Here is a 26997-nt window from a genome sequence, read left to right on the forward strand (position 1 = left end):
GTGATTATGAATGTATTATTTATAACAGTATGGTGACATTCTCTGAATGATTACAATGCCAATGAAGGCAGAGAGTCGTTCAAAGATCCGGATCTTACAATGATCCGGATCTTACAGTGATCCGGATCTTACAGTGATCCGGATCTTACAGTGATCCGGATCTTACAGTGATCCGGATCACTGTAAGATTCGGATCCCTGTAAGATCCGAATCTTTGAACGACTCTCTGCCTTCATTGACATCACTGGAGGCAGGGGGGAGGATTCATAATGAAAGGGGCGGGGCCAATCGTTAGTGTGCCTGCACGGAGTTACTGGAAAACAGTAACTCCGTGCAGACACACTGAGTGATCCGAAGATCCGGATCATGAATCGGATCATTTCAGTGAACGAATCGAAATGATCCGATTCACTTTAATGATCCGAACTTCCCATCACTACACTGAATGACATACGTATTACGTACATTTCGTACGTAATACGTATGTCATTCAGTGGTTGCGTCATTTTGACGCAACCGCAAAAAAAATGTCGCCGGAAGCCCGATAGGGTCAAAATTCGTCTGGTGAGGACGTAGAGCGCGAACTCGCGGGATTCCGTGCGTTGCCTGGGGACGCGCGCGCTCAAAAGCCGTAATATCCAGTACGCCCGGCGCAACCCTTTTCCCTCGGCCTACATTACGTAGCCTCAGAGCTGGTTTGCTATCCAGCTAGAAAGGAAGCAACAAACTCTGGATCCTCCCACAGCACGACGATAAGCGACCGGGAAATGGAGCGGCCCTGATTTATAAGTGAGGGAACATAGGGATCAGACTGGTTAGGCCGTCAGCAGGCACACGGAGGAGCCCCAGCAGACGTAAACATGAGTAATAACAGCGGCCTGAACAACAGACAGAGCAAAAGGGTCACCAACTGCGGCTCCATCCTGCTCACTTTGCAGGAGAACGAGGCTCTCTTCGGTTACTTGGGCAAGAAATGCGTGGTAAGTGCGGCCCAGAACGCGCTGGGGAGACAGCGCCTAATGCCAACAGCGCTGTGTAAGGGCAGTTATTCAAATCCATAACTATCACATCTCGGAATGTTTACGACTGTAAAGCTGTAACTCTTTGTACTGCATGCACTATTAAGCTTTTGGCAGCTCTGCTGTTTCCGGTAAATGCACAACTCCAATTTATGCGCAAGACGCAAACTGGTGAAGCCTAGGTGTCCTATCAGACCAGTGTTCAATATAATAGCGAGCTGGACATATACGTATGAGAGAAATGTGACATAAGCATACTAAAGTACTCCTTGTGTGTATGATTCTGTTATAGTCCTTGTATATTCTTAATAAGCATTATGGTACGTTGTACCTGCAATTTGTGTAGATATCAAAACGCAACTTATCAGTGCTCTCATGGACCCCATTCTCGCTGACCATTTAAGACCATGTAATGATGCGACAGCTCACCGGTAGGATTGGACATTCCTTTTGGTGTCTGACACGCTGTCGTAGGACTACAGTCACTTTCTACTCAACATGAACCTTTTTCTCATTTAACCCCATCCTCTCCCAGCAGGCAGGTCGATCTAAAGCTGTCATTTTGACGGGCCCACTTGTAGAAGTGTTAACAGATTCTGAAAACCTGCTCTACCTGCTGGCGTTTACTTAATGATGCATTTTCCCTTCTAGTCATGTGTTAAGAATGGAATTTATCTTCTTAAACTGGAATTCTGAAAATTAAAAAGAAAAAAAACTGCGGTTAATGAGTTGTCTGGTTGTGTACTGTTTTGTAGTGTCTATTTTCTATGTCATTGACTGTTAATGTATAGGTTGAGAAGTTGTGTGTGTGTGTGTGTATATATATATATATATATATATATATATATATACACATAATCTCGCACACACCCTTTTTGTTTTGCAAGTATTTCTCTGTGAGCTTTTATCACATTCGTAAATGTTTGTGTAATACAACACAAGATTTTGGCAAAGGCCAAGTTTTCTTCCAGCTTGGCATACGGTTTACGCTAGGCTGTCTGATCATAAAATACCGAATTATATACAAGGGATTACTCATGAAGTTTTAGACCTAAACTAGGTGTGATGGACAATGAGATGAACATGTACTCAGGTGTATCATTGATTGCAATTATAGGTCTGTGCTGTAACAAGCATTTGCATGTTATTCTGAAAGTGGAGATGCTTACTCATTCATTAACCTTGGTTTCTGTGAAAGTTTCTCACTGATCATTTTTGAGTCATATAGAAGCATTGGATCCAGTTTTTCCTGATTAACATGACCTTTAGTTGATGTGTATGTAATGAGAAACTCTTGCTATAGACCTAAATGGTTTATTGCAATCTGTTGAATTAAACCAAACACTGTCTCTTTCCTTAGCAGGAGTGTAAATTAGTTTTCTGTTTTCGGCATATAACGTTTTGTTGCATCTCATGTCAAAAAAGCAGGGTTTCTTTTTTTGGCCAACTGGTCACACACACATCAACTCATGTTAGTGTATGTGTGGTGGTTTGTGACCCACATTACTTGACGTTGTTTCCCCAATGACATCCAGTGTAGGCTTCATGTCGGTATGACCTTGTTTTTTTTTCTTCTTGCTTTTACAAAGTGCACACACAGTTTATTGGATGCAGCAATCAAGCTGCTGCATCCTGGGCTATATTACAGCCTTCTAATAGTACTGTGATATTTCCTGCCAGATCTCCAACTTTTTTTTATTTAGCTAACTTGCTATTGTTTGCTGCATATTTTTATAAAATACCACCCTTCATTCTTCACTTCAAAGTGTCTTGTTGTAGAGACTACTGTACATCATGCATTTTTGATTCCTATATAGTTGTTGTTTTGGTATCTTCAAACTAAGATATTCTTTCTATTTAATTTGTAGTAAAAGTTACTTTTTCTCTTTTTTTGGCTATTTCTATTTTCTTTTCTTTTTTTTTTTTTTTTCTATTCTTTTGTAAAATGCATCTTAATTTGATCACTGATCTGTTTTATTAGGCTAAATGTTGTAACATATTTATTTTTACCCGCCCTCAGATCACTGGTAAGTGACATGTTTAGACATTGGTCACTAATCGGTGATCAAATAGTAATGTTATGTAATAAAAATTTTAAAAAAATAAAATACTTTATAATACTTATTAATGGATGTGACAGAATGACCTGTCAAACAAGGCCCCAAGGTACTCAGAGATGGCTCCATCCTGGCTGCCAAACAGGCAGGAATGGGTATTATACCAAAGTGCACATTTGCTCTGCCTGATTGCTTCGAGAGTGGTTATACAGCAGGGGCGTCCAACATGCGGGCCAATTGCGGCCCGCGACACCTCAAGGTGCGGCCCATGTGAGATCGGCAGCCAGGGCAACCGGGATCACAAGAGCCCGGCTACTTACCTGTGGGAGTGTCTTTTGTACTGCACAGAGGGAGCGGAACCCAGCAGAGTTCACCTGACATCACATGACTCTGCTCCAGTCCAGCTTCCTCTGTGCAGTACAAGAGAACGCAGAGGGTGGCCGCGCCCCCTGCTGAAGTCTGTGAGCAACATCAAGAGAGCAGCAGTGCAGGTAAGGGGGTGGGGAGGGGGTATGAATGAGTATGCGTGATTGAGGGAATGAATCTGTGAATGAATGAGTATATGAATGTTTGTGTGTGATAGCATAGATGTGTAAGTGCTGGAACCTAGGCATGATGGGACTGTGATTGCTGTTAGCAATCACACTCCTATCATGCCAAGTCAGCCAGTACGTGCTGAAACCTGGCTAGCTGCTTCCCCCCCTTGTGTATTTTTGCTGCCAGCAGTATGGGGTCTGCACATCTCTTACAGGCACCCTGTACCAGCATGTACTGGCTGACTTGGCATGATAGGAGTGTGATTGCTAACAGCAATCACAGTCCCATCATGCCTAGGTTCCAGCATTTACTGGTTGCCTGGGTATAAAAGGAGTGTGATTGCTGTTAGCAATCACACTCCTATCATGCCACTTCATATTGTTGAATTTTTTTTTGTCCGATTGTGGGGTGTTACTTTTAATAAGTGTGGTTAACACATCACAATTGGACAAAAAATACAATTACAATATTAATTTATATATGATTGTTGACAGCAATCACACTTCTATCATGCCCAGCCAACCAGTACATGCTGGAATCTGGGTATGCCTGAGATTGCTGTTAACAATCATAATGTATGTGTGTGTGTGTTTTTATTAAGTGTGGGATTTTTTATTTTTAAAAGTGGGGGGTCGTTTTTGGTTTCGGCTAAGTGAACCCTGAATTTTTGGTTTTGGTCCAGAATTTTCATTTCGGTGCATCCCTAGAATAAATAGAACTATTTTATTTACTTATCCAGAATCCTGAATTTGTAGTCACAAAACTTTCTAGGCCCAGAAATCAGTGAGAGGAAAAGGTTTTGTGTCATTTACTTTATTTTAATCTGCATATTTTCTCACAGTGAAAAATGAGTGCGGCCCTCGCACATATACAATTCTGATGAAGTGGCCCACTTCAGAAAAAACTTGGACACCCCTTTTATGCCGTGTTAACCCGTCTGCTATAACATTTGACATTTAGAGGGGTCAACACTGCACAATCACTTTCATGGAGCGATCATGCAGCATAAGCAAATTTTGTATTCTGCTATATTCTTTTCAGGATACTTGAAGAAGGTGTAATATTGTGCATTTTATAACTGAGATTTTACTATGTGTGTGTAATATATATATCAACTCTGTCTGGTGCTATGGACGTTTTGTAGACTGAAACTTAAAATTTATTGCCACCTGTATGGGAACAAAAAAACTAAATCTTAAATCCCGAGAGTGCTCGTATTTTACAGGGGATACTCAAACAATGGCTAGAGGGGGCATTCCTCTAGTGTCTCCTGAAATTTGGTGGCTTTTCTATGTTAGTAAGTAATTGACTTTATTTTGCGTATGGTGAGGCTGATAGTAGAAGTATACTGTCCTTTTAATAATAGAGGTGTTAAAGGGTATGTTGCTCAAATAATTCTGATCCATTACTGCAAGTAATGTTGATTTGGAGGTCACATGAGAAGTAATGGTACAAAATATGTGTTTTGATTTTCTTTCAAAGCGGCTGTGCTGGTTAAATCGGATGACTGCATATTGATTCCGCTCATACGTAAGCCTTCTATGGGCTGCGTTTCCACCAGCAACTGTTGCCCTTCTTATTGTTACCCAGCCTCTCTTTGCCTAGCTTTTTGAGCTGGAAACTTGCTCCCTTATTCTGTTCACCTATAACCTGATTGTGGGTGTGAAACATGTACTTCCAGATTTTTATCTGAATTCAAATAGATTGACCTGTATTAGAAGTTCTTGGGAGACCTTTCCTTATGTTGTGTGTTTTTTTTTTTTGTTTTTTTCCGATTAATTGGATAAAAAAAATTTACATTTTTCATTTATTTAAAATTTAATAAAGTAATGCAGGATGTTAAAAACAAACAGCAGAATAAAAAAACTTTAAAAATGCATTTCTTGTTTTTATATCCCAACCTGCGCCCCCCCCCCCCCCCCAATTATGCACATTTGAGCCCAGGCTTGCCACACTGCACTCCCCGACATGCCCCACGTATACGTCACTCCGTCCTCCCAAGGTATGCCACGTATACCCCCAGATATGCCATAGTGCCCTCATAGATCTGCAGACTCGTTAAGAAACAATACTCTTATAAATAAATACAAGGTTAATCTTCAGTGCCCCAGGATTTAGATTCCTCTCAGATTGCCCCCCTTTACCTCTAACTGCACCTTAAGTTAACCTTATTAAATTAACCCTGAAGAGAAGACCCCTCCAACCACAACTGCCGCTAATTTAACCCTAAAGACCCCACCAACCACAATTAACCCTAAACACCCCATTAACTATAACTGCCCCTAACTTTCAGCAGCCCAAATATTAATTTTATACTGGCCAGTTAGATGAGTTTCTGAGCCATGTGGACGCTATAGGAAATGGGCGTGGCCAATTGGCACTTTGGCTCCCTGCAGATTGGCCCCGTCCCTTTCTCCCTGTCCCTCCTTGCAGCCAATCGGCAGTGACTGCAGGGAGGGACTGGAAGAAATAAGTGTACGGGCCAATCGGCCCACTGCTGGGAGGAACAGTAAGTAGGAACTGCTGCTGTGAGTCACATTTACACGGATTATAAAACGAGGGGTGTTTTTCAGAGCATTTGCTCTGAAATTCGTTGGCAACGATTTTCTTTATTGATTAGTTGTTGCAGCCCTAATGTAAACCATATAGTTTTTTCAAGGGGAGAGAGCTTTATTTGATACCATAGTTACATGATTAGCCAAATACTTACTAAAAACTATAGAAAAATATATATTTTTTTTTAAAAACATACTTCAGAACTATTATTCTCTTAATCCTCATAATTACATTGAAAGAAAATACGCTTAAAATGTTTTATTTTTAGAAAGCAGGCAACCCAGAGTATCTCATGAGTGTTTTCATGACATTTTTTTGACCACCCATCACTGCCAAAGTTAGCCATATCAATAATTTCCCACTTTTTTTTTTGTTTACACAACACTTGTGTTGCTTAGGATTTTTGCCCAGGTTATGTGTTATGGCAGGGAAATCCAGCCAAACTTGTTCAGCAGCTTCCCCAGATTACAGAAATACTCCACATACATATGTGTTTTTTCTTTTTGGTCTTCTGGACATTACAGGGCACAAGTTGGAACCTATTCAATTACTAACTTGATATTTGTAAGCTCTTTTCTGGCCCTGTATCTCGTTAGGCAGCGTAAACAGGCCAAAATTCAAATTACTTCTGTAAAGTATATATATTTTGAAAGCAGACAATTCAGAAGCTCCTGATGAAATAATCAGAACGCTTGTCATGCAGCCATTTGACCACCGATCGCTGCCAAAGTACACTATAGCAATAATCTCCTGCACTTTTTCCAACAAAACTTCTCTGTTCAACAAGACTTTGGCTGGATTACTCTGCCATAACCAGTGCAAAAGTCGTTCAGTTGCATCTCCAGGTTATAGAAATACCCCACATGCATTGGCTTGTAACATGCCAGTATATTGTATCAGTAAGCTTTGATAAGCCTATTGTTTCTATGAAGCAGCTTAGCAGTTCTCCATGTTCCCGTAAAAGTATATATTTTTCTAAAGCAGAGAAATTAGTGTTTCATTAAATAGCTGCATGAAAAGTCTTGAAATTCTCTTAATCGCCAATCGCTGCTAAAGTTAGCTGTCGCTGCAATTTCCTGCACTTTTTTTTTCACCAAGACTTCTATGTTTCTTAGGATATTTTGGACAGATTATGTGTTATGGTGTAGAAATCCAGCCATAAATTGTTCAGCTGCTTCTCCTGTTTATGGAAATACCCCCCACTTATCTGTTTTTGTTATGCATATGTGTGCTTTGTTTTTGTTTTTATTTTTTTATTTGCAGAGCCACAACGGGGTTTTTTTTGTCTGTGCCAATTCCCCTTTCCTTTGTGGCTCACCTTAAATGAACATAAAAGAAAAAAAAATACAAGATTGGGGGGAAAAAAATCAAATTTGCTTTATATGATTGACCAAGAATCAATGATCAATGCAGAGAGGGACAGAAGGGACTGTAGTCTCTCCTAATACCCTTTTTGTAGCAGACTCTGCAACTTTTTGTGGCTTCAGTTTGGCACCAGTTGGGGGAATTGTGCAAGGAAAACATCTGCTGGTAAGATGCATCCGTAACAAGGGTTTTTAGTTGGAATTTTATGAAGGTGTAGGTCTTCCCAGTTTCACACTTCTTGTACAGCACTTTACGTGTTGCACCTGGCAACCTTGGGTTAGTTAGATGACTACCTTTTTGTAGCATGTCTTGGTATTACGCAACACCGGGTATGGCTGTAGTCACTGGTCAGAAATATCTACACCTACCCATGTTCTTATTGTAGTGAATGCATTGAGGTTTTTGGGCCTGTGAATCACCTCACACTGACAGGTACCATTTGTCCATTGTATGTATATAGTGGATACAATACACAGCTTTTTTGTTGCATTAATGTAGATTAGTGTTGATAAAAACCTCTTTTTACAATAAACATCCTTTTGTCTGCCCGCTGCTATTGCTAGTCGTGGTATTGTGGGTGGCTTCCCCTGCTTAAACCACTCGCTGAACTGATTTTCAATTTCAGTGCTAACAAAGTCTGTTCCTCTCTAGACTTTCTTCAGTAAGAGGGGTCTATTCACTAAATAGAGCTGTGGTTGTAGCTAGTTAACTATTTATTATGGTGGCCCAGATAGTGAGTATATTCTGTAGAAAAAAACTTGGTAGAACCTTTCTTTATATATTTAGCTTAAGTGAGATTTCCAGAGCGTCCAACTGGGTGAACCATTCTATTGATTACCACAGGTAGTATGATAAGGACACAGGGTATCCTTGATGTGGGTTGTGTTCTTATGTGTGCTTTATGAAAAACATGTTGTGTTCTTGTTTGGTGTGAGTTGACAACCTGTCTGTGAGCATTATGTGATTGAGATGTTGTCTACAAATGCTGTGACTTGTGCGAGTGTCTAAGCAATGCCAGTTGTGTGAATGCTGCGAGATTTGCGTGCCTGTCGGGGAAAATGTATCTGTTTATATTAATAAAATGTAAAGTAGATTAAGTACCAATTGCATTTACGAATGCAAAGCTGCTGATAGATGTGTGTACATTTAAACCGACACTCCAATTGAGTCTTTTTGCGTTCTCATAATAGGCTTGAAAGCAATAGAACATCATGAATATATTAAACTATATCCTGTTTGGCTGAAACATAGATATGTAGTTGCAGAGAGTTTGTGTGAGGTTGAACATTGCAACACTGACGCCACTGTGCACAGTGAAAGGCCATCGTAAGATAGTTTCCCTAGCAAGTGATGAGCTAATCCTGCATAGTAAGCAATAGGCTTTAATAATTCTACCATATTTAAACCACAGACAACACTCAGAACGTAAGGGGAAGTGTGATATGTGTGCAGTGGCAGTGCTGGCTAGTTTTATTACGCTGGCGGATGCTCTTCAAGATTCTCAGCACGTGAGCAGGACCTTCTGTATCGGTTTGTCTTAGGCCAGGGGTGTCCAACTTGCGGCCCTCCAGCTGCTGCAGGACTACATCTCCCATAACTCCCTTTCAGCTAAGGGGCTGGCTGAGGACTATGGGAGATGTAGTCCTGCAGCAGCTGGAGGGCCGCAAGTTGGACACCCCTGGCCTAGGCTGTCAATTCTATTCTTGTCATACTCCTTGAGTATATGTATTGTAAGACGTGCTGCATTAATTGTTGGCACTATATAACAAAAAGATAACTGGGTCAGGTAACTGAATGGTGGATCGAGTACCCTGGCATGCATCTTCGGGTATATGTCTCTGTGTCAGAAATGTATGATGTATATGGTTGTGTCATTTGATTAAGAATTATGTGCGGTAATTTGAATGAAGCTCTATTTGTATGTTTGTTTCAGTGAAGCTGAGAATAGTAAGTACGTTTGCATGTGTTTTAGATGTGAAAGTGTTAACAAGAAGGCAAACACAAGCCACAGTACTGGGAGGTGGAAGAGTGTAGGAAACCTTAGCATATTCTACACGCTCTTCCCACTTCCACAACTGCATGTTATTCAAAGCCTGTAAGGAGAATACTGAACGTTCTGTTTTGATTATGTATAAGTATGTATCGCATGAATAGTCCATTCATTTCCCAGTTTACAATGTTCAGTCAGTGCTGTGCAAGCAAATGCCGAAATAAAGGTTTAGGACAATTGCAAGCAATTATGGCACAAATGAAAATGCCACCATCTTTTTTTTTTTTTTTTTTTTTTTTTCAAAATCAAAACTACTGTTAGTCACTCACTCCTTTGCACACTTAAACTCTGCCACTTACTCGTGCATATTTATGTAAGTAAATGATGTGCAACATTGGGGTAATAAAGTATTTTATTTTTTTTTTAAAGGCTTTATAGGGCTTTCCTTTGACTCTTTCTTGATTTAACCCTTTTGTGTGCTAATTAAAATGCAATAAAGAATTTAAAAATGGTTTTGTTTTAACTACTTTGCTTTCTTATTGCACCATATCTCTCTCCTCTCGCTCTGACACAAGATCAAATTGTTGATTCCGCCTAACTCTTAAGGCAACCAGGTCCAACTCGCCCCACAAATTTACAGGTATAAGGCTGTGGGTTGTGACAAGCCCCTAGGTTTATCAAATCCTCTGCAATTGCTGCAACAGCAGTCCCAGAAACTGCCGCCCTCCCCTGTTTTTGTTATGTTTGGGTGTTCCAGTCCTCCCTCAATCCAGAGGCATCCTGAAACACACCTGACTCAATTTGCACTGGCCTTTCATCTTTAGCCACCCATTGCTGCGACTAGCCATAAAAGCGATTGGGGAGGTTCGGCGGGAGTTTTTCTTTTCTGGATAGCCTTGCTCCTGAGTCTTCCAAAAAAGCAGTGTTTTCCATCTATTGTGATTAGTGGGGTGTTTGGATGTACCATGCATCCGAGGTATGGATAAGACCTCCATTATAAAACAAGGTTGGTTTTCAGGTAAACCTTGTTTTATAAATGTGTAAAAAAAAAAAAAAGAGAAAAAAAAGTCGTTTTGTGATGAATTTATGAACAATATTGCTCTTAATTAAGTCAGATTAAACTAAGATTCAATTTGTACATTAATTTTGTAGTATTTCTGGTTGTTAATTTTTTTTTTTTTTTTTTTTTTTTTTTTTAGGCCATTGTTTCTGCTGTTGTTCAGCTGTTTGTCTCTGATCGAAATTCCATCTGGACAAAGAAATGTTGTGGGGTAGTATGTCTAGTGAAGGACAATCCACAAAGATCCTATTTCATTAGAGTTTATGACATAAAGGTAAGGCTATCTTTATGTGGCTTTTGACTTGCCTCCTCCCCCAATACCACATTTACTTCTATTCTTCTCCTAATACTAGGATCTGTTAGGTTTCTAATTTTAAATTGTCTTAATAGTTACATACTAATATTTCTGTTCTATATTGGCAGACTATTTATATTCCTCAAACAATACCCTTTTCTAAGTAATATAAATCAATTTTGTAGAATTTGGCAGCATTCTTCCGGTGGGGCAAGACTCGGGTTCTTTTCGTGGCTTGGGAAGAGGTGACTTCAGACCTGGGTTTTAAGAGTCATCCGCTGTGACACGGAACTCAATGTCAAGCGCCACTAGTTTCCACCCACCCACAGGACAGAGATATTTGGCTTTTTTTTTTTTCTTCTTCTTTAATAAAAGCATCTTTTGTGCAAGTCCTTTCCTCCAAACACTATCAGGAAGTTTATTCCCCAGTGTAGTTCCACAAGCCTCACTCAAGACTTCTACATTAAACACTTTAGGATGGAAAGTCTACAATGGGGATCTTCTTTCCAGAAGATTTTCTAGTCTCTCTGCAGGATGCATATTTGCACATCCTTATCGAAGAACATCAGCAGTTTCTCTTAATTGCTATTCCAGGGAAAGAGTGATCCTCATTGGATATTCATCTTGCCTCATCCATGGGTCCAGCATTTTGTTAGGGCAGCCTTTAGGAGAAGACTGGGATATCCTGCTGTCGTTCCCTCCTGGGACTTAAATGTAGTCCTATAAGCACTTACATTACTGCCATTTGAACCTCTGCAAGATACTCTGTTGACATTTCTCAATTCTAAGATTTCACTGATTTTAAAAGGATTTAAGCATGTTGATGTCTTTTATATGGACTTCTGTGTTATACTGCGTTTGAATATGCATTCTTTAGTTGACATTAGTCTGCCTCCTTTAACTTCTACCCTTGCTGTCTCTACTGAAGCAGGGAACTTCCCAAAATATACTTCTTACATTTGCTCATTATAAACTCCTAGTAAAGGGAGAACTGAGCATCCTTTTGAAATTAACATTAGTAGCAGAGACTAAAGTTTGCTATTGTGTGCTGCTGAGCATGGTGCTAGATGTCCAGATGTTCACCAATGCAAGCCCATCCCCGTGCACAAAAAAAACCCACCAAGGGTATGCGAAAGATAAGCTAAATATGCCACAGTTCTATTAAACTCCCCAATAGGTGAATTCAAGTTTAAATATCATGGATGTAAGTCATATGTTTGCATACATTAACATCCGTAGTGATCACTTTTGTTAACTGACCCGTGTGGTATGTTGTATTAATTCAGCTGTACTTTTCCTTTTTAGGAAGGGAGACAACTCTATGAACAGGAGCTGTACTATAATTTTGTATATAATAGTCCAAGATCATATTTTCACACATTTGCCGGAGATGTAAGTTTGCTATAATTCTAAGTATTACCATTTTGTCATTTATTTTTAGAGATGTGACATGAAGATGTGTGGTGAATAACACAGATTAAGAGCAGTGCTTGATTAAGGGATTTGTGGGGCTGCAGTTAGATTTTAACTACCATGTTTTTTGGCGTATAAGACGACTGGGCGTATGAGACGACCCCCAACTTCTCCGGTTAAAATATAGAGTTTGGGCTATACTCGCCGTATAAGACTACCACTCTACGCAGTATACAACAACCAGCCAATCACTGCAAGCGATGTACCTTACCGGTGATTGGCTGGTTGTTGTATACAAAGCCTGCTTGGATTGGGTGGGTCAGCTCGCCCTAACATATGCCTGTCCACACACACACACACATGTATAGACATACACTGCCCTCACACACCCCTTCCTTTACACACATATACACGTACACACCAGCTTACAAACGCACATATACACATACACCAGGGCTCGACAAATCCCAGGTGTTTGTCAGCCTGTGATCGCGGAGTGATTCTGTAGGCTGAGACAGAGATTGCAGGAAAACCTGCAATCGTGTTTTCAGCTGCCACGCTTCAGGAAAGGGTGTGGAGACCAGCCCCAACACCCCCCTGCTGCCTGATCGCTCCATGAGAGCGACAGTGCAGCGTTAACCCCTTCAATTCCACAATTGTGTGACACATTCGTGGCATTGCAGGGGTTAACATTTGTCCCCATTTGTCAAGCCCTGACATACACTGCCCATACACAGACATATACATACGCACACACACATCTACACATACTAACATACGCCTGTTCATACATACACATTTATACTCTGCCCTCACCACATACCCCTGCCTTTGTGTACACACACACACACACACACACACACACACACACACACACACTGCTGTTACACACACTGCTGTTACACACACATGACCATACACATATATACACGTACACTGCACTTACACCCCTTTCTCCCCATCTCTTACCTTTCTCATCATCTATCTTCCATCCAGTTGTGGGAGCGTGATATCTGTCATTTCAGACCTCTGCTTTACTGCACCCTCATCACTATGCGCCGGCAATTGATGCCGAGCGCCGGGACATGACGTCATCCCCGCGCTCGGCCCGGCGCGTACTGATTAAGGAGCACGGAAGCCGAGGTCTGAAGTGCCAGACCTCGAGTTCCCTAATGTTGGGCTAGTTAGAGGGAGGTCGTGATCTCCCCAACCAGCCTTGCTCATTGGGTGCCCGCTGATCAGGGCTAGTTGGGGAGATCACGATCTTGCACCTACCTCGGCGCGGCCCTGAAGACTGGCCCAGGGGAGGCAGCTTCTCTGCTCGCCCCTCCCCTAGAGATTTGTGATTCTCCAGTCCGGCTCGGTAAGTTTCAGTACCCGGCGTATAAGACGACCCCCGACTTTTGATTAGATTTTCACAGGTTAAAAAGTCGGTAGCCTAAGTGTTTTGTTTTTTTGTTTGTTTTTTTTTTCCTTGAGTCTTAAATTACACTACTGCCTGCCACCTAGTGGCTCTTTTGTGAAATACATTTTTGTCACTTGTTTACAAGCACCTCTGTGCTGCCAGATGGGCCTATTAAAATGGCTTTAGCTGCAGCAGCCCTTTAACCCCTTAAGGACCGGGCTAATTTTTTCTTTTTGTACCCTGTGGGACCTAGGCTGTTTTAATACTTTTGTGGTGCTTGTGTTCAGCTGTAATTTTCTCCTCACCCATTTAGTGTACCCACATAAGTTATATATTGTTTATTCGGGACAAGATGGGCTTTCTTCAGATACCATTATTTTGATCATATCTTATTTACTATAAAAAAAACATGGTGAAAAATTAAAAACAAAAAAAATTTTATGACTTTTATTTGAAAAATCTTTTACTCACCTAAAAAAGCAAGTAAAAAAACTAGCTAAATAGATTCTACTACTTGTCCTGCGTTTAGAAATACCCAATGTTTCTGGGTTTTTTTTTTTTGCTGTTTTTTGTAAGTTATAGGGCAATAAGTACAAGCAGCGTTTTATGATTTCCAAACCTTTTTTAACAAATCTGGTCATTCTGCCTCCATCTCCTCTTTGGAACATCTTTGAAGCCGGTTAACTCAATTTAACCCCGTCAAACCATATATTTTTGAAAACTAGACACCCCAGGGTATTTCAAATGCTGTTACTTTAACCCTTTCCATGCACCAATTATACAACCACACTTTGTCATAGTAATTCTTTTTATTTTTTTCTTCACACAAATTGTAATTTAGTTATAAATATAAAGGTCCTGGTACATGTTACTGTCAAACACCCCAATGTGTGTTCAGGAACATCTCCTGAGTGCAGTGATACCCCACATGCATGGGTTTGTCGTGTTTGAGATTTAAAATGCCACATTTGGGAAGTGCGCTGTTTTCTCCATTTTGGTCGGTCTGTACCTATGCCCTATCTTTGAGCTCAGCCTCCAATTTACCCCATCAGCCATTTTTTTTTATATATATATATATATATTAGACACGCCTTGGGTATTTGAAGTGCTTTTATTTTAACTCTGAGATTTTTGAGAAATTTTAGCACTTGCTCAAAATAATACTTTTTTTTTTTTTTTACACATTTTGCTGGTACTGGATGGTTCCTCTAGTGACATCACTGCATAATTTTTAAATGTTAGCACATTTTTATTTTTTTTTCCATTTTTTTTTTTTATATTTTACTTATCACATTGTGATTACAAAGCTGGGCTCCATTGACTTGCATGGTTGAATGCAGTACCTGTATTCAACCTGCAAGTGGAGCCATCTTACTGATGGTGAAGATCACCGGCAGTGGCGGCTGTGATCGCTCTCCGGAGCGGTCACAGCCCGTCTTGAGGTAAGTGTTTGGTGTCGCTGGATGCCTCCTGATCGAGGCATTCCAGCGACACTATTTAAGTTTAGGAGGTGATCATTGATCGCCTCCTAAACACTTTTAAAACGGGCGTCTGTTGACGCCCCGAGGGGGGGGGCAGGCATGGCCCCCGATGCCGATCTCGGTGTTACTGAATGCCTCGACATCGAGGTATTACAGCAACGCTGTTTAAGCGAAGAAAGTGATCGTTGATTACTTTCTAAGCTTATTTAATTTTTTGACGGTTCAGGGACCGGTGAAGTCGTTAAGGGGTTAAATTTGGTCTTGGATGAATATGAATCCTACTTTTTCTATTTTCCCTTTAAAACCTATTTTACGATGTTAATTTCACAGGCAGTTATTTGTAACACACCTTCTACCATCATGTTCTACTTCCTACTAGACGGTTCATTTACTTGCAATAAATCACTTGGGGCATCAACACCTTCTCCCTACTAGGATTTCATATACAATAAAATGTTAGACTTGATGTAAATTTCTACAGCGCCCTGCCGGCTCAAGGGTGATATCTTATTTTCATAGTGACGCATTGCATGTATGTTGGTGGCAAATTTTGGAAATTGATTAGTTAAAACGTTTCTTTGAATGTTAGTCCTGTCAAGTGGGTCTCAATTTTGCTAATGAAGAAGAGGCACGAAGATTCAGAAAAGAAATAACAGAGTTGCTTTCAAGAAGATCAAAGAAACCTGGTAAGAACTAGCTTTTGCTTTCTTTCATTGTATTGTCATTACATATGTGCCTTGTAATCTCGTAGTTGCGACGTATGATGAGCGTTTGACCACTTTGTTTTTAAAGTATCTCAGAATCTTTTACTGTCATTAATCTAGTATAAATAGGTTATTGCTCAGGAGCTGTGACCAGCCATTTGGACATATATGAAGCTAGGCTCAGTAATAATAATAATAATAATAAAAAAAATAGCTGCAAGAAAGTTGCAGTCGTATGACATCTTTATTATAAAGAGTCTAGAACGGTGTAAGAACTTATTTAACATGTCGGGTCCAATTATTATTTTTTTTCCCTCTTAACCCCTTCGTGTCAGTTGATGTGGTGCTACAACTGAAAGATCTCAGTTCTGGTCCTTTAAGCACTGGCAGGCCTATGTCTCTGCATCTCCCCTCTGCTAGCTGGGGCTTAAGCTGAGCAATCAAATGTGACAGCACTTCTGTTCAGACATTCCCTTTCTCCCTTTTCCCAGGGACCTCTAGCTATAGCGTACTGCTCTCTTCTAGAGTGGGAAAAAATGTATAGTTTATAAATGTATAAATTTAAGAGTAACAAAACCCACCATAAGAATAACCACCTCTACTCCATCTACTTATATTGAAAATATTGTTTAAAGAAACACTGCCCATGACTACTAAAAGTTTTTTGGTTTTTTTATCTGTTTTTTGAGAAACACATATTTTATGTAGCGGCTTAGAGATCTGCGAGTGCTTCTGAAGTTTGAGACTCAGGACGACAAACTTAAAAGAAAAATGTATAATTTTAGGATAAAATATGCCTGAGGAAGAGGGTAATTAAGGTTGAACTAGGACTCGGATATTAAATGCTGTTATCCAGAAGTGTAAAAATGCTTTCATTACATGTTTGTTAAATGTGTTTTTTTTGTTTACTCTGTGCAGATAAAAAGAGAGAGACTCTAAATGGTAAGCTAATGTTATAGCAGCAAAGTTTAGTCCTGTGCAGCTTATTATAGTGAGCAATATTAAACAGGATTCCACTTATCCACAGCTATTGTTCAAAAACTAGTTAAAATGTTTGGGGGTTTTTTGGCGTTTAAGATAGTTATAATTTAAAGTTTACCTGATTGCAGTTTTTATACTGTTTGGCCTAGCTGCAATGTTTACCTACATTTCAGGAGGCAAAATTAAATTGTCAGAGGGGGAAACTAAAGCATGTTAACTTAAAGTGAATCAGAAATAATTTGAGATTGTTGCACCTATATACACTATATGGCCAAAAGTATTGTAGACACCCCTCCTAATTATTGAGTTTAAGTGTTTAAGCCACACACTAACGGGTGTATAAAATCCAGCATATAGGCAGCCATCTCCATAGACAAACATTGGCAGTAGAATGTGCTGTACTGAAGACCCCAGTAGCTGTTAACTAATAAGAGGATGTAATCTATGCATTCATTAGAAACTTTTAAAATATAAATCCCCTTTTGAATTCTTGTTTTCTGAAGCGCTGTTTCATTTTTTCCACTCAGTGTTTTAAGGGAAGGACAAACACACTTTAGCTTCTTCTAATAAAACTGCTGAAGCTTATATTGGTAGACCTTGCTTAGCATTCTGCGTATGTGCATTCCTGGATCTTGTAATGGGTTCTTAGAGAACCATTTGGATTTTGATTGGCTAGTTTTGTTTGATCCTAAACCTTTTCAATTTTACTGTCCATTTCCTTTTTAGGCCCAAGTCTACCAATGGCAACAATTGATATTAAAAACCCAGAAATCACAAACCGGCATAATTCACAAGTGAATAATGTTCCATACAATAAAGAGAAGAAAAAGGGAAAAACTAAAAAGAAAAGGCTTACCAAAGCAGATATTGGAACTCCAAGCAACTTCCAGTACATAAACATGTTTTTTTGTATTTGTTTTTTCGTTATAGTTAAAAACAAAATGTGTCTAAATTTAGACTCCAGTTTGTTTTTCTAGTTGACATGTTAATTTAACAGCCATGTTTTTGTTGTGTAATTCCTGCAAACATTGATGTCACACATGAATCATTATACAGACTCCCCACAAAAACACAACTAAATAGTGTGTATAGCTGAGGTGGCCCCATCTAAGTGTTCACAAAACTGCTAATGCATGGAAGCTTGTAATGTTAGTGTTTTATTACAAATGTGGCTAGTACACGCAATCATTGCAAGCAAGAGAATGGGAAACACAGGTATTCCGCCCTAAAAACTTAAGGGGAGGGTGTACATCTTTTTATTTCATATATCAAAAGCTATTTCTGTTGTATTTGAAGTAACGTTTGTAGTGGTTTGGTAGGCAAGAAGCATCTCTGGGATGTTTACCATTAACAGCATGACCAGTACAACATACAGATTTTGCTTTATTCTTGATAGAATATCCATAAGTATATTCTAGGCGTATATTTTGCATATTCTGATAGGAAAGATGTGTAGTTTAAAACCTCGACTTACAGGTTGAGTATCTCTTATCCGAAATTATACTCAACTGTGGGGGGGGGGGGCGGCATCATAAAAGAGGTGTCTGACCTCTCCTGTAGTCAGTTTCCTAACCTCACTTTCTACCTGCTGTGTGCCCAGTTGTTTGGGCTTCTTCCATGATCCCGGAGCGCATAATGTCCAGGCTTCCCTAGGGAACTTCCACTTACCTCTTCTGCACTCTTGGTCCGTGTGGAGAAGCCCAAACCACAGAGCAGACAAGTGAGAAGACAGATCTGTTATCCAAAATGATCTCTTATCTGAAATACTTCCAAGTCCCAAGCATTTAGTATAAGGGATACTCAACCTGTACATTACTTTAATTAAAAAGCATGGCAAAGTAATGGTCTTTTTAGCAGACTTTAGCACATGTTCTAGAACACAAAATACATGAATAAAGTGAACATGTTCAGCAGGCTAGTCTGCCATTGGCTATGGATGACTGCTAGAGGATTTAGTCCTTATCCCTAGGTCTAGGGGACAATGTGTTGAGAGGAGCAGGCAGTAGCAGCTACCAGTACAGTGAACATGCAAGTAAAACAATGCTTGTTTCACTAAAAAAAATATTTTAATTTTCCAAGGGTCTACATTTGTGTGGATAAATATTAAATAAACCAACTTATTGAAATGTATAGGCAACATATATTTACTTAAGCCCATCTTATGTAAATACACTGTGGAAAGATATTTTCCGTTTCCCAAGGTCTAGTGACTGATTCAGGCACCAGTCCGAGGGAAGAGAGGACTCTTAAGACCGGTAACTAGTTGGTTAATGCTTGGTCTGCCCCATTCATTCACAAGTTTTTAAGCTAAAAATCTCCAAAACCATTGCATTGGCAAGCAAAAGACAACCATAGACGGTTTTAATAAATTTGTTAAAAGCTGCCGGTGGCAATGGTTTCCATTTAGGCCTTTTATCATCCACAAATGCTGGGCCTTTTTTAGGCCTTTTATCATCCACAAGCATGTCCGTTAGAACTCGGTTCTTGCTGCAGAAGCATATATATATATATATATATTATAGTCATGAATTTTCAGTAACGTAACCAATATTTCTATATTTTATTTTTCTTAGACATATTGGACATGTGGGATGGGATCCAAACACGGGGTTTGATGTAAGTAAATAGAGGATTTGATGCACTATACACTTCCAAAAAAAAAAAAAAGTGTCAAAGCAATAAGCCTCTATTTATTGCAATTTTTGCAAATGACCGGGTTAAAGAACAGAAGTCTATGACATTCGACACCCTATACATGCAGTGACACCTACGGGGTGGAAGAAATCTAAGCGGAATTGCAGCATATGGTGAAAGTGGCCAAAATTAAATCTGGTTTTTAGCTTACTGAAGGGTAGTTAAGAGTCTTAGTTATGGTTTTAGAGAAAATATTCAATTTCAAATATTCATAACTTTCTTGAATATTAAGTTCCCCACTTAATAGATGGAAGGTAGCATAATCTTTCAGGACCTCAAAGGTCTCTTCTGATGTATGGGACTTGATTTTATCTGAAGAAACCTCTGAGGTTTTTTTTTTTTTTTTTTTTTTTTCTTGCACCCCTTTCCTACATTGGGCCAATAAAAATTGGATATATATTTATTTTATTTATATAGCACCAACTTACTTAACTTCTTAAAATACATATATTCAAGAAAATGATGAGACCAGAATTGTCAGACTAACACAAACCAATTTATTGGCAAGCTTACAATCTGGAATGGAATGATATTGCCAAATGAAAGAGGTAGTGTGGGGGTTGTATTAGTGGTAGGTAGGATCCTGATGTAAAAAAAAAACACACGTAGAGGCAGCTAGGTGTGAGATTTTGGAGATGTTTAAGCTAAGTAAACAATATTTTTCACGTGCAGCTAGGTTTGGTTTATTGTTTATATGACTGTCTAACACAACTCCTCGTCCTTTGATTTTTAGGTTAATAATTTGGATCCGGAACTTAAAAAGCTTTTTGACATGTGTGGCATTTCTGAGGCTCAGCTAAAAGACAAGGAAACCTCAAAGGTCATTTATGACTTCATTGCGAAAACTGGAGGTGTGGAGGCAGTTAAAAATGAGTTGAGAAGACAAGGTGAGTTTTATATGTTGGCCAGTTTGTGCATTGCTTTCTTAAGCCTATTGCTGAAAAAAACCTTTGTTTCTTTATTCTGTCAACCGTGTAAATCCAAAAGGTTTCTTTTGGGTTTTTTTCTTTGAAGCTTTGCATGCAATAAAATATTTGTAAAGTATTTCTGAGCTATGAATATTTTAAGCCAACGCTTATATGCTGATGGGAAAATCATCAATGTTTTTCTGTCTCGGGTTTCTATTAGAATTTTTTTGTGCAGGTAAAGGGGACATGAAAAATTATGGTGATCCAAGTCTGTTTATTCTATAGGTTCACCACTGTGGGGTGGTATGTATTGGCGGTTGCTTACTTGTTTTATAAAAATTATAAAATATGCATGGTGTGATAGACTATTAGTGAGCAAATTAATAAATACTTAAAAAAAAATATATATATAAGCATAGTTGATACTTACAAATATAATTTTTTGCAAAATGCCAAATTGAGCATTAAAACAATCTCAAACTACACGCACTAAATCATACGTATATAGTGCCCTCCGCTAATATTGGCACCTTTTTTATAAGCAAAAAAATTCTGAAAAATTATCTATCATTGAACCTTTTGATCTTTTCTTCAAAAATACATTAAAATACTTTGCAATTGATTGATATCCATGAAAGCTAACAGAGGTTTACCCCCCCCCAAAAAAAAAAGTTGTGCACAATTATTGGCACCCTTTTAATTAATACTTAGTGCTGTTATCTTGGCAAGGGGAGGTAGCACAAGGTCTTCTCCCATAATGCTTGATGAGGTTGGAGAATAAATGGCAAGTGATCTGAGACCATTCCTCCAGAATCTCTCCAGATCCTTCTAATTTCAAAGTCGATGCTGGTGGACTTTTCCTTTTCTGTTCACTCCCCTGGTTTTCTATGGGGTTCAAGTCAGGGGACTGGGATGGCCATGGTAGGACCCTGATATTATGGTCAGTAAACCATTATTGTTTTGTTTTTGTTTGGTTGTCCAACCACACTGCATTTGTGGCAGAGGCAGGCAGGTGTTCATGTAATATCTGATATTTCATCGTTCATGATGCCATGTATCCTAACAAAATGTCCAAGTCCTTTGGCAGAAAAACAGTCCCAAAGCATTAGAGACACAACCCTATTTAACTGGGAGTATGATGTACTTTTCTATATGGTTACCTCTCTGTTTGTGTGCCAAACCCACCTCTGGTGCCAAAAAGCTCTATTTTGGTTTCATCTGACCATAGAACCAGATCTCTTTTAAAGTTCCAGCAGTGTCAGTGTTTTTTGTTTTTTTTTTTTTTCTTTTTCTTGAAACCCTTCCACACAACTTCAGGTGATGTCGGTGAAGTTTGATTGTAATTTTGGAGACTCTGACCCCAACTAACTTCCGCAATTCTCCAGCAATGATCATTGGAGATTTTTTGGCCACTCGAAGCATCCTCTTCACAGTGCATTGAGACATTATGGACACACGTCCTCTTCCAGGTTGATTAATGACATATCTAGTTAACTAGCTTTTGCTATTTTCTTATAGCTGTTTTGTGAAGCTCAACCTTTTTGCCGCACATCACAGCTTTATTCCTTGGTCTTACTCCTTGTGATGAATGGATAAGGGAGTTTGGTGAATGTGTTGCCTTGTTATGTAAAGTTATGCTTGAACAATTTCCTATTCCCACCCATCCAAGTGTATGAAAAAATGTACAGTGCCTTGCAAAAGTTTTCATCCTCCTTGCTATATTTCCTATTGTTGCATTACAGTCTGGAATTAAAATAGATTTTTATTTGTATACAGAATAGTACAAATTAGTGAAGTGAAATGAAAATAACTTTAAAAAAATTTAAATAAATTTAAACTCCAAAGTCGTGTACGCATATGTACCACCACTTTGCTGTGAAGCCCCTGAATAACCAATTACCTTCAAGAAGGGCTTTCTTCAGATTCCATTTTTTGGTATCTAATTTCCTATAAAAAAAGATATCATGAGAAATTGGGGGAAATAAACCCACCTTCTTACGTTTATTTGAAAAATCTTCTACTTGTCTAAAAAAAAAAAAAAAAACCAATGATAAACCTGCAGAATAGAATCTATATTTGTCCAGAATTTAAAACCCAATGGTTTTTTTTTGCTTTTGTCTGCAAGTTATTGGGCAGTAAGTACGAGCAGCACGTGCTTTATTTATTTTTATTTTTTTTAATGAAAACTAGACAAATAACCCCCCCCCCCCCCGTTATTTCAAGTGATGGTATTTTAACCCCTTCCATGCACTAATTCTACTATCATCCTTTGTCACTTTGTGGTAGTAATTTATTTTGGTTCCTATCACAAAAATTGCACTTCAGGTATGGATTTACAGATCTTGGTATATGCCACTGTCACACCCCAATATGTTTAGACCATATTACACTATTGTCTCTGTTTTTTCTTTCATGTCTGAAAAGGATGTGCATTACAGAAGGCTTGTATTTCTGAGGTTTTTATTCCCTCTACATACATTTTTCTACACCATTTGGTGGGGACTGTATAATTTTTTTAGCGCACCTTTCACATTATATTTTGTGGTCATTTAGGGTTATTACAGTATTTGTTGCTGCTCGACAGTGACCCAAGCGCTGTAGTCACTACCCCTTTTGTACCTTGTAAAATAGGAAAAATGCTAATGAGGGTGAATACTTTTGCAAGGCACTTAAAAATATCAATGGGAATATACGTTTGTCGTATGAATTCATAGCAGTGCCAATAATTGTGCCATACATATATAACTTTTTAATTATAAACGCATATTGTCTGATATACATGAGAGCAGCGTATTTTTTAAGAAAAGATCAAAAGGTTAAATAGACCATATTTACCTAGGTTGACAATATTAGTGGAGGGCACTGTTGCTTTATCTTGAATGTATCTTATAATCGTAATGAAGATTTTTGTCCCACTTAGACTCTTAAATATATATGGCCAAAGTAATGCGTGATAACCTTTCACTTTAAATGTACATTTATAATTCACAAAGACCTCGGAAAAAGCGAACGCATTGTTACTGTCCCTTCAAAAAAAATTAAATACATTGACTGTTCCCTTAAAGTAGACCTGGCTTTAATGCTCATGTTAAGTCTACAAATAACACACCGACAAATCAACAGTTTGGTTGCTTCAGATTTTAGCTTCTTGGTGAATCCAGCCATTAGTGTGTTTTTTGGCCACCCAAACATAGTTTCTACTGTGCATTTTGAAATAGTTTTTCTGAATTAGGCTAGATAATGTTTTCCCTCTCCAGCAGCTACCCCTTTTTTTTTCATCATGGGGTTAAATGAGCATACAAAAGCAATTAACGATTGCTTTCTTCGCTCAGCTGGTGTTGCTGCAATGCCTCAACGTCGAGGCATTCAGCAACACCAAAAGAAGAGGCCCTGTACGTTCGCTCTTAGGATTGTTAGTATTCATCATATTGAGACTCCTAAGCTCAGCTAGCATACCTGAGGTGCCTTGATTTATAGAGGGATTCAGCAGCAAAGTCAAGCATTGTTTGATTTGCTCCTAGGATCATCTCTAACGGAAGGCAGTTTGAAACGCTCCTAGGAGCAATCAATGACCAACTTTTTGCGTGCTGCTGGATGCCTCTATAATCAAGGCACTATAGGTACGCTAGCTGAGCTGCTTTCTCACAGGGTCTCTCCAGACCCTCTTGAGAACATTGAGCTACAGGTACTGCAGCCAACTATGTAGGTCAATGGAGCCCAGCTCACTAATCACTGTTATAAGTAAATTAACATTATTTAATTAATGTATAAATAGGTAAAATATTTTAAAATAAGACCCCAGTGTTGCCACCATGATGAAATAAAGGGAATCATCAAGTTCAAAGAAAATACCTCCAAATAATGTAAAAAATAAAAGTGGCGGTGTATCTTCCAAAAAATCCTGACATGAAAAGAGCTACAATACTAGCATTTGAAGTTTGAAGCCAGTCAGTTCAGTTTTACCCCCATCAAAGATGCCACAAATAGCACATGGGTGCAGAATGACCAGATTTGGGGAAAAACGGTTTTGAAATAGAGGGTGTTAAGTACAATTATTGCTAACATTTTTCAAATAAAAGCTAGGGTTTTTAAAAAAAAAATTCACCTTATTTTATATTACATTAGATGGCCAAAATAATGCTATCTAAAGAAAAGCCCTTGGGGCTTTGTGCTTACAGGGTTAAGTTTACTTGGTTTGTATTATGCTCTTAAATGCACAGTGTGTTGCATGTTTTAATAAGATGCATGGGAGATATATATATATATAATATTCATATTGTGTGATGGTTTTGAGTGGATCAGTTTCTTTCTAGTCCTGCTTGTTCAGGCTGTGCTAACTTGTACTAAAGATGTCCTCAATGCTGTTAGTATCAGAATGGCATTAGTACTCATGACTGTAATGTTAAGCATCCAGGTTATTTTTTTTTTATTTTGCAGCACCACCACCACCACCTCCTTCTAGGGGGGGTCCGCCACCTCCACCACCCCCCCACAGCTCAGGACCACCACCTCCTCCTCCACCTGCAAGGGGCAGGGGTGTACCACCCCCACCTCCTTCTAGAGCTCCTATGGCTGCACCTCCACCACCTCCACCTTCCAGGCCAGCAGCTTCAGTGCCGCCACCACCTCCTAACAGATTGTATCCACCCCCGCAGACAGGCCAATCTTCATCTGCCCCTTGTAGTCCGCCACCTCCTCCCCCTCCACCAATGTCTGGGTTTGGTACAGGTGCGCCACCACCTCCGCCTCCACCACCACCACCTGCTTTACCTGGAGCTGCTGCAGATGGTGATCAGCCTGCACTTCCTGGGGGAAATAAATCTGCTCTCCTAAATCAAATTAGAGAAGGAGCCCAGCTAAAAAAAGTAGATAACAGAGAAAACCGACCTGTGTCCTCTTCTGGACGGGATGCACTATTAGACCAAATACGACAGGGCATTCAGTTAAAGGCTGTAAGTAACCGCTATTTAATTTATATGCTGTTCTGTTTTGGCACAAATTTTTAACCACCCTTGCATGCTTTTATTTCAGCTATAGTGTGTGTGTGAAGCATTTCATGTGTGTTTGATGGATAATATCAGGCTATAAGTAGCATGGAATTACAGGACATTTTTTTTCTGTCATATATGGTATACAATTAGTAGCTTTGTTGCTACAATAGATAACTACTTGTGAACAAGGTAGTTTGTTTCTAATATCTAGATCTGTGTAATTTGTGTAACCTTCAGGTATATAATTTAGTTTGGCATTTAATATATATATGTATATTTTAGGTAACTGATGAGTCTGATTCTGTGGCAACTACCCCTGCACCTACCACAGGAATAGTGGGAGCACTGATGGAAGTAATGCAGAAAAGGAGTAAAGCCATTCATTCTTCAGGTAATGAATTTAAAACTGTATATAATGGAGCTTAAGATATCCTAAATTGAAGAAGTAATAAATGCCCCAGACAAATATATTAGTCTTAGCTTCTTGTATTCTCTGCTTTTTTGCGTTTAAGCCATTCTTGCCTCGCTTAATTTGTAAGGAATTAATCCCCATAGGTATAGGAATTCACAACTACAGGATCTTGTTATATAGCTTAGGTCAATGGTGTTTCCTGCATTTATTCTTTTTGTTTTGAGACATACTTGCAAATAACAACTGAAAATACTGTATTTACGAAACGGCGTATAACACGCACCTGCATTTTGCCTCCTCTGCGGCACTCACCCGCGCAGTCTGGTGTGTAATGAGTCAGAGCAAAGCGCCAGTGCTTTGATCTGATACACTGAGTGCTGGGCCGCGCATATCGGCGTATAGCACGCAGCCGCGAAGTTTCGGGAAATAAGTGCGTGTTATACGCTGATAAATACGGAATATACTGTGCAAGGTCACACAGGTAAGAAGAGACATGATAGAATGTGATGTATTCAATAATCTGACACGATTTCCCCAAATTAACTGGTATGTAACGAAGCATGGGGTCCATCCTGTGTATATTATATTCTCATATTAAAATATTCAACTCTACTACTAAATCCCATTGTAATGAATACACTTGAGAAAGATGGAATCTTGCACAGACATGACACAAGTAAATATGTAGACTACAAACCAACAATTTACACATATAGGCAGTTTATAATGGTGTTGGAAGTTTTTTTTGGGGGGGGGGGTTGTGATTTTGCTCACATAAGTGCACAATTTGACCAGGTTCTTCATCATCATGAGATTTATTTATTTTTTTAGTGGAATTTTAATGTCAAAGCCCATCATATCCCTATAATATTTCTTAAGTTTCACAATAGCTACTTTAAAGCAAACATTGTTTTTATTTCCATTTTTAATGCATCGTCTACTTCCATTTTTGTTAGATTCTGATGAAGATGAGGACGAGGATGAAGATTTTGAGGAGGATGATGAATGGGATGATTGATCAATACACATATAATATATATATATTTTTTAAGGTGAATGAATACTAAACACTACTTTCTGTCTATGGATTCTGTAAAAGTATCATGTAAATGGTCTACCAATTTGCTGT

At 39.0% G+C, this 26997-nt stretch overlaps 1 protein-coding gene across 1 annotated transcript; it reads left to right on the forward strand.

Moving 5' to 3' along the window:
- The first annotated feature begins 860 nt into the window (after positions 1–860).
- On the forward strand, positions 861–26886 carry LOC149302825 (actin nucleation-promoting factor WASL-like). Its single transcript, XM_089482002.1, has 11 exons — positions 861–980; positions 10724–10858; positions 12185–12271; positions 15768–15864; positions 16801–16824; positions 17590–17752; positions 19437–19479; positions 20291–20444; positions 24903–25417; positions 25739–25847; positions 26825–26886. The coding sequence occupies exons 1-11, from the start codon at positions 861–863 to the stop codon at positions 26884–26886; spliced, it is 1509 nt and encodes a 502-aa protein (XP_089338128.1).
- Positions 26887–26997: the final 111 nt, after the last annotated feature.

This window comes from Sceloporus occidentalis, unplaced genomic scaffold (assembly GCF_023333645.1).
Source record: "Sceloporus occidentalis isolate IW3139 unplaced genomic scaffold, rSceOcc1.0.p SCAF_17, whole genome shotgun sequence".
Lineage (NCBI taxonomy): Eukaryota > Metazoa > Chordata > Lepidosauria > Squamata > Phrynosomatidae > Sceloporus > Sceloporus occidentalis.